Source organism: Sinocyclocheilus rhinocerous, unplaced genomic scaffold (assembly GCF_001515625.1).
Source record: "Sinocyclocheilus rhinocerous isolate Xijiao unplaced genomic scaffold, SAMN03320098_v1.1 scaffold1044, whole genome shotgun sequence".
Lineage (NCBI taxonomy): Eukaryota > Metazoa > Chordata > Actinopteri > Cypriniformes > Cyprinidae > Sinocyclocheilus > Sinocyclocheilus rhinocerous.
The window spans coordinates 85,177-94,556 of NW_015643736.1; the positions used below are offsets into that span (position 1 = coordinate 85,177).

Here is a 9,380-nt window from a genome sequence, read left to right on the forward strand (position 1 = left end):
CAAAATAACGACTTTATTGCACATTTTCGTCTCTACTGCGTCACTTGTACTGCCGCCACACGCTCGCGTCATGGTACTGTCGTGAATGCGCGTCCAAAGTGACGCAGTAGAGATGAAAATGTGCAATAAGTCGTTATTTTGGTTTTCTTGGCGCAAAAAAGTATTCTCGTAGCTTCGTAACTTTACAGTTGAACCACTGATGTCACACGGACTACTTTGTCGATCATCTTGGTACTTTTCTGGACCTTGAATGTGGTAGTTACCTTGCTGTCTATGGGAGGGTCAGAGAGCCCTTAGATTTCATAAAAAATATCTTAAATTGTGTCCCAACGATGAACGAAGGTCTTACGGGTTTTGAACAACACGAGGGTGAGAAATTAATGACAGAATTTTCATTTTTGGGTGAACTATCCCTTTAAGTTTAAATATTCTACCAGCTTTTTCACTTTCTTTAAAGCCTGAATTCTTTTGTCCTTGTGTGGGTCCACTTCCCACATGTATTTGAGTTGCAATTTTGATATATTACTTGCATATACTGTATATATATTAGTGTTACTGTTTTGAGTTGTTTGTTTTAACTTAAGTGTTACATAATGTGAAGCTGTTAAAAAATTGTCATTGATTTGTTGAATGCATGATATTGTGGGTTTATCTGAATGTGGTATGATTATACCACAATAATGGTGCAGCAGTTGAACACACAGGAAACATAGCAGACAGTGTATATAGACTCTGTGATCTCTGCCCATCCAAAAATGCTGGGAAAGTGCAATCCCATAAATGCGCCGATGGGAGAGTAAAGATCTGCGGCTGAGCAAATTAAAGAATACAGACACAGATAATTTCCACAATAACCAACACGATCTACCAAGAGCTGTGCAAATGAGCGTAAGCTCGCAAACAAGCAGAGCCGATGATAATCAGGTGTGTGCAATCTACTAGAAACAGGTGCAGAATGAGTTAAGACCTGCTTTTTGGGGCGGCGGTAAATAATGGCTCATATACCAGTCAACTGACTAGCGCAAACCTTAGTAAATCACATTGCATGATTTATTTAAGTACTCTCCTCCCATGAATTTTGTGTCTGAACGGGAACTCCTACAAATGCAGTAAAGTCAGCCACACAAATAACTATCCACGCCTTTTCATGTCTAATTTGTCACTGTGTGTCTTTAGCAAATCCTGACAGTAGTTTTTTTAACACCAAAAGAGGCTTTGCACTGGTACAGTGTTAGTAAATCTGGCCATTATTTGTTAATAAGTTTGTGAAGCTCCCAGGGTTTTGTTGAAGCTTCTTTGTTGTTTTGGCCCTGTTTTTTGTTCTTGTTTTTCTGAAAAATAAAAAAAGATAATCATTAGGTTCCTACACAGTATGGAAAAGTATGGAATTTGATTTGAGTATTTTCCAGGTCTGGAAAAATAAGAAAACAGAGTATGGAAACATTTTTGTGTTTCCAGACTGTGGCCCCTATTCTGTTTTCTAAAATATAAAATGCATAATTTCTAAAAAAAAAAAAAAATGTATCAAGCAGAGTGGTTTGCATGAAAAAGTGTGGAAGCATATCAAACAAAATCCTACATTTTCAGCTGAGCAGAATTATGAATATTTATAATCAGGTGTGGCCATTGCCCTGTGCTTGGTGGATTTTTAGCCTCATTCCATTCCTGATGGATCATTTTGCACTGAAAAGTACTTTTTTTAGAATTAAAAAGACACAGTTGTACGTCTTATGTAATTAAAACTAACATTCAAATTGAACTTTTCTTCATTCAGGCTTGTTTGTAGTAGTGTTGTCAAAAGTACCAGTATGTTGGTACCAAGTCAGTCTGAAATCTTAAATATGTAAATATGCCTCTGTGTAGGAACCCTGAGTTATCCACACAACATAAACATGTGTGTGTCTCTCTGTTGATTTGTTCTGAATGATACATGCCTTATAGGCAGTATTTATTTTACGGTACATGCTCTTAGGTGTACTTACAGTATACTCATCTTAGAAGGTTCTGGGTAATATGAGGTATCTACATGAGTTAAGGTTAGGTTTAGGGGTCGGTCGAGGGGTAGTACCGAATTATTAACCCATTATTGTAATTACTATAATAAGAACATGTACATGCAAGACTGTATAATAAAGAGCTAGCAGTTTCACCATAAACAATGTAAATGCAGGTGCTTTAATTGTAAGTACAATGTAACAAATGCACCCAAGAATTGTATCAAATGCATAATTTGATACAATTCTTGCACCTGACAAGTGAGTCCATGTGCTATTATTAGTCCTTATTTGGACTCGTAGCCTTGTTAAATGTCACTGTGCACTATTATATTATGTTTATGTGTAATTCCTAGATAAAGACTGGGAAGATATCCGGAAAATGCCAGAATATCCGACTCTACAGAAAGATTTCAGAAGAACCACGTGAGTGCGGGGCTCTGTTCCAGAGTAACACCAAATGTATTCTCAACAGCAAAAACAAAATGAGTGTTGATTTTATGTCATGGTTTATATTTTTTTTCGTGTGAGTGTTTTCTAGCTCTGTATACAGAAGAACAGCAAGACAGTTCTGTACTGTTTGAACACAGCTGACTATGTATTATATTTTGTGGAGAGATGTGCATATATAGTGATTCTTTTGATGTGTTTTACAGATATGCCAACAGCAGTCTTATCAAATACATGGAGAAACATAAAGTCAAGCCAGACAGCAAAGTGTTTCTACTGGTGAGTCTATTGTACACTTGTTTCAAATTGTATATGGAATCAACTTTGACTTATATAAAAGGGATACAGTACTGTGCAGACATCTTGGACACATTATATGCTTCACAAAAACATTAGTTTTAAGATGGTTACTTATTTAAATCATTTGCTTCAGTGTTGCAGTATGAAGTTTCAATTTTAGACATTCCTCTTCCAAATATTACAAAAATCCAAGAAGAGTCATTCTTGGATTACTTGAAGATATATAAGAAATTTTGTTGTTTTCCTGCACTGTTTTGGAGTGTTTCTTACATAAAAAAAACAAACATTTAAAGTTTTGTGAAATAAATAGTTATGTCATCGATCTATTTGTTTAATATCTGTTAGTTACACTATTGAACGGCTGCGTGTCCATACATCCATTGCCTGATCGTGGCTTCCTGAACACCAACTAGTCAACTAATCACTAAACTAAACTAGTCAACTAATCACCAAACTAAACTAGTCAACTAATCACTAAGTAAAGCCCACCAACTCTATTATGTGAATTTGCACATCTTTCCCACAGTAATTAATATAATCTAATCTAGCTCCAGAAATTGCTGACTATGGACCCCACCAAAAGAATCACTTCTGAGCAGGCACTGCAGGACCCATATTTCCTGGAGGATCCCTTACCTAATCTCAGAGGAGAAATCTCAACGATCAAAAGTATGTGGACACCACAACCATATGTGCTTGTTCAACATCCTCTCTAGTATCTTCTCACTGTAGAGACAAGGCTTTGGGAAGTCGCTCCAATTCAAGACCATCAGTGAGCTCAGGCACTGGCACTGGGTGATGGGGTCCGGCTTTCATTCGGTGTTCATCTAATTCATATTCAGTAGGGTTCAGGTCTGAGCTCCGGTTAGAGTTCTACACCAGACTCAATGGATCATTTTTATGGCTCTCACTTTGTGCACTTTCATGCTGTAAGAGAAAACGTACCTAATTCTCTAGAGTGTCATTCTGTGCCATTGCAATTAGATTTGCCTTCACTGGAACTTAGCCAAACCCTTTAATTAGAAGAGGGTCTCTGCTTGCTTTTCACTCTGCATACCACAAATATTAGCAGCTAAAACATGAACCATAGTCGTTCACCTGTTATTTGTATGTGAAACAGTTGTAGTTCCTATAAAAACTGCTTTAATGTTTTTTTTGTGTGATTTTAGTGTATTTGCAGGTTGTCAGATTCCCTACCCCAAACGAGAGTTTCTAAGTGAGGATGAACCAGAGGAGAAAACAGAGAAGGTAACAATGGCTGATTTAGAAACTTAGGTTTTGCATCTAGTTCTAATTAGTTTTTTCAGATGTGGTCTTTAGCACTGACTTTCCACACTGTAATTTTGCAAAGAATGAAATCAGATCCTTTTGTTTGGACATTGTAGTTGGTATCCTACCTACATTGGTTGTTAAAGTTATGACTTAAGCGTCAGAGCAACGACAAGAAACACATGAGAGGTAGACTTGACATCAGTTCAGCTCAGGTGCGAACCCGTGAACCGTACCCGAGTCCCTTTTATATGTGACCCTGGAGCACAAAACCAGTCTTAAAGGAACACTCCACTATTTTTGAAAATAGGCTCATTTTCCAACTCCCCTAGAGTTAAACAGTTGAGTTTTACCGTTTAGATATAGTTGTATCTCGGCCAAATATTGTCCTATCCTAACAAAAAAAAATGGCCCTTATGACTGGTTTTGTGGTCCAGGGTCACATATTTGCTTTTCAGACTACCAACCACTGAACTCATTTGAGTCACGTGAAAAAAATGTGACTCAAAAACTGCTGCCTTCCATAGGTGGTTAGTTAATACAGTGGGTTATTGTAAGTATAAGCAGCTTTGATGCTCACGTTGGCAAGGTTGTAGGTCTGAACACTGCAGAGGACATTGTGACCTTGGTGCTCCAGGGAGATTGTCCCTATAAAAAGTACTGCAAGCTACTTTGGATAAATGCATCTGCTAAAATGACTGTTTTCTTATCATCTCTACTGCTAATTCTAATGTTACTCATTCCAGTGGAGCTAAGAGGGAAGCGGCGTGAGCAAGAGCTCAGATAGCAGTGTTGTTAAGCTGTGCACTTGGGCAGTGAAGGATGAAATGTATCCGGGCAAACAAACAAACACACACAGCATAAAATAACCATCTCATGTCTGCGATGCTGGAGTGAGCCAATATTTACTTTAACATTTAGTGGCTTTGGCCACACCATATAATGTTCATGCAACTGCTGCTTTTCTGGGAAGCACAATTTCAGGATGGCTGTGAGTGTATTTGAGGGAATGAACCTTGCAAACATTGCACCCAACATTACAAAGACCTGCAGACCCGGATTGGGTTACAAAAGCACTGATTTACAAAAGGTTTGCGTGTACAAAAACATGCACACTTGACAGCACACAAAAAGATGATCTATTAATACTAGTCTACTTAAGATTGCGTATTTTATTCCCTTGTGTCATTTTTGATGGGTTTCGGTGTAATTTGGGACATTTCTCCATTCATACACAAAAACACAAGACTTTGTCATTGCATACCCAGCGCATTTATGTCAGTATTAAATCATTTAATGTTAGCAATTTATATTTAATTAAGAAAACAACATGACTAAGCTTTGACAGTCTCAAACTATTGCAGCTCGGCATGTCAACAGACATCGTAGGACGTTTTTACAAATATTCCTAGCCTACACAGGACAGCAACTTTTTTTAGAGTCAGAAATATGCCTTTTTTTAATTAGTGGTTGATTGATATAGATTTTTGCTTATGTCTTCGAGATGGATTATATGATATCACACTATTAAATTTAAAGGTAGTTAATAACACATGCACAGTTTCATAAATGTAGATTTATTTTACGTAATATTTACTACAATAAAATCTTTTTAGAATAAATCAATTTGAAAAAACAATAAAAATAAAATGATGCAATAAATAGATTTACAATTCTGTAATTATAGTGTATTTCTTTCTTCATGCAGACAGACTGTCATGCACAGAGTACATGTGTTTTTATGCAGGCTGCACTGTATGCTCTTAAAAGTTATCAGAACTCAAAATATTGAGGTAATCATTGGTAAATCTTTAGGTTTAGATTTGTGCCTATATACGCTTGTTAATTGCACTTAAAATAAGCTTTACATTCTTTGCTGGCCTAGTGGGCCCAATGTAAAAGAAAGAAAGCTCACAAAAAAATTAAAGTTCATATAAATTTAAAGAAACAACATCCAAAATCGTCCAAACAGAAAAACTCTTCAGCCAATGCTGATAATTAAAAAAAAAAAAATTTGTCAAAATTGGTCAATATTTCAGACATGGAATAAAACCTGAGGTGTGCGATACTGTCAGGGTTATTTTCTGTTTTGGTTTAGTTCTGTGTTCCTTGTATCATTTGACCCAGTTTCCTTTGTTCCCATTTTCCCTCCACTCATATGTTTCCATAGTGATTCTGTTAATCATCTGTTTAAACCCTCAGTTTTAGTCAGTTCCTTGTCTGGTATTGTTTGTATGTTTCAGTTGTTGTTTTATGGTTTCTCCTGAGTATTCCCATTGGATTTATTAATAAAGATTGTTAGTTTGTTCTCCTGCATTGTGTGCTTGATCCTGCACAACACGTCACAGATACAAGCAAAAATTATATAAAAATACCCTTCACAATTTTTTACTTAAAAACAATGTCCAAAGTAAACATTTGAAGAATTTAGATTTGCACTGTCATGCATGTTGCAATTAAACAGATTTATAGAAATAAAAACATCTTTTATTTTTACTAGTTTAATTTAATCTCCATGTTTAATCTAAATAAAATGGCACATCACTATTTTTAGTTTACACAAGCATGTATGTTTTCTTTTTAATGACCTCTCATTACTGTTTTTATAGCCTTCCCTGGCACACAATACATTTTTATAATCTCTCTCTCTCTCTCTCTCTCTCTCAATGTATATCTAATCCTGATGTTATTTGAGTGATCCTGAGACAATTCACTTAAACCAATCCTTTCTCTCTCCATATATGCTGGCACAGGACAATAACTAAAGTAACTAAAGGAAAAGGGCTAAATGGAGGGGTAGTTCTTCAACAAAGAGGATGCACTTGTGTTTTATCAAGACCTGAATATAAAGTGGAGTTTGGTGGAGTTTTACATAACCATGACACAAATGATATTTGAAAAGTTCGTTATATTCACCAATATATTGCACACACTGAAATAAATCTGTTATCTGTGAATACTTTGTATGTTCTGCCACTGTATTCTTCTTGTTCAGTTTTAGTGCTTGTTATTGTAAAATAATAAAATCCTGAAATTATTAATGCCCGTTAATGTGGCTGTTAAGCTTTCATTGCTTAAAAAATCAAAGATGGCATTTAAAGCGCAGTGTTGTTGTTTATGGTCTTTAGAATCAGACGCAGCAGCACCAGCAGACGGCTGCACAGACGCAGACACAAACGCAGACACAGCAGGCTCCAACACAGCAGAGCTCAGCGCAGACAAACGGCACATCAGGCACTGCAGGGGCCAACACGGGCCCCTCCATACAGCATGGACAGGAACAGGGGCCACCAAACAAAAAACCTCGCACCTCAGGAACCAGTGTTCTTCAAACAGACTACCAGGTAAGAGAAGCACCTCAAGGGGGCGTTCCTTGTTCAGATTCATTCAAAATACATTATTTATTAATTCATGATCGCTGATTGATTCATTCGAATTGACCAAAAAATTGTCATAAATTTTTTTTTTTTAAATTCAGGATTCTTTGATGAATAGAAAGTTCAAAACAACAGAATTAATTTGAAATAGAAATATTTTCTAAAAGTATAAATGTCTTTTGAATCAATGTGTCCTTGCTGAATAAAAGTATTAATTTCTTTCAAAAAAAAAGAATCTTTAAGACCCTCACAGCCTCGTTTTCATCCTCGTTCAATTCAATATGGCGTCTATACTTAATAACAGTGCCGGGGATCTTAAAGGGACATCTAGTGAGAATTGGTCCCCAAACTAAAGCGTGACCACACTTTCTGTTGCACATGACGTTTCTTTAACACATCGGTGTACAGCGTTTTTCCCATGAAGGAGATTTAAAGCGCAAAGGTTTGTTATATATAGCTAATACCAGTAACTGATAAGCAGTCTAATTGTGTAAGGAAATGCAAATTTTGACTTTTTTTTTTTTTACTGTACCGATTGTTTATGAACCATTGAATTTACGAATGGGCCGATGTGGACGAATGAGCACGCCGTCTTTATCAGATGGACTTGAGGGTGCTTTAAAGATGAAACTGGGGTTGCAATATAATAACTCTGGTGAGTTTCAAAAAATGTTCACTGCGATCACCGCAAGCTGAGATAAAATGTGCCGCGGCAACGGCAGAACCGGGCCACGAGATACAAGCGCTTTGCCCCGTATCCCTCAGGAATAGGAACTAACGTGAGCGGAGCCTAGACATTGCGACTCATCACACTGAGCGCTTGTGCTCTTCGCCAAGACAATAACACAAAAGCAGAATATACCCTCGAGTGTTAGAATCCAAACACGGAGGCACACATTCTCTCGGGGGCTGCTCGACTCAATATAGCGCTATCCGCGGGATCTGATAGTCCTAAAAAGAGCGTCTGAAACGGCCGAGCGCTCGAGCTCGCAACAGAAGCTTTCAAAAGGTTTATACCCTTCTCAAACTTCTCTGCAAGCTCGACCTGTGAACCCCATGATCCTAATCCTAGTGCCTCGGCAGCAGCGGGACCCGAACCACCAGACGCAGATGCTTGTCGCTCATCTCTTGAGAAGAGGGACGAACGCGAATGGGACATTCTCATTGGAAACACTCTCCATGAGCACAGTTAGAGCACCGAACGCGCAACTCCAAACCAAGACACATGACGCATAGATCATGTGTGTCCTCGATGTGTCAGGAACCTCGAGCACGGAGGCAAACACTTTCTACACCTGCCTTGGTCTTTCACACGCACTTCAAACAGTTGGCTCCTAAGACAACAAAAGCACCTGCCTATAATGTCATGGGCCACGTGGACCAATAGGATTGGCATTTTTTCCACACGTGCTTCAGACACTGGTCATGCTGGCAGTATTCCCCAAAGTGTCCGCTAGAGGACGCAGCGCGAGTTCCCTAAAAGGGGAACCAAACTTTATTATGTCTGTATTATCTCAGTGATCTTTTATGAGGTTCTACACATGCGCAGTAAGGTGAATTTAGCATTTTCCAATGTTTTAGTGTGGATTAGAAACATTTGGAAAAATGCTAGTGTGAACGGGGAGCGTTTTGAAATGAAAGCACCGCTTTCAAACCAGATTAATGTAGTAGTCTTAGATGGAGGGTTAGCACCAGATTTTACCCATAAGTTATGAAACCTTGCTTCAGAGTAGAGTTACCACTACTTTTGCATTGTCCCTCCACATTGCAGTGCCAAACATATCACATGTGAAACAGTGTGGTGGTAGAATGTTACAGCTGAATGCTTAGAAACAGACACCCAGCAGACAATCGAGCATTGCAACCATGCTGGTTTGGTCTGGACAGAGGAGAACTGGCCCCCCGACTGAGCCTGGTTTCTCCCAAGGATTTTTCTCCATTTCGGTCACCGATGGCGTTTTGGTTCCTTTGGCTTGCTTAGTTGGGGACG

At 38.1% G+C, this 9,380-nt stretch overlaps 1 protein-coding gene across 1 annotated transcript in view; it reads left to right on the plus strand.

Moving 5' to 3' along the window:
* Positions 1–9,380, plus strand: part of cdk19 (cyclin dependent kinase 19) — a 41,190-nt gene that overhangs the window by 22,524 nt on the left and 9,286 nt on the right. The window contains exons 8-12 of the mRNA XM_016575234.1: positions 2,351–2,420; positions 2,651–2,723; positions 3,293–3,417; positions 3,914–3,992; positions 7,142–7,357. Coding sequence (XP_016430720.1) covers positions 2,351–2,420; positions 2,651–2,723; positions 3,293–3,417; positions 3,914–3,992; positions 7,142–7,357 — 563 coding nt within the window. The remainder of the gene's footprint in view (positions 1–2,350; positions 2,421–2,650; positions 2,724–3,292; positions 3,418–3,913; positions 3,993–7,141; positions 7,358–9,380) is intronic.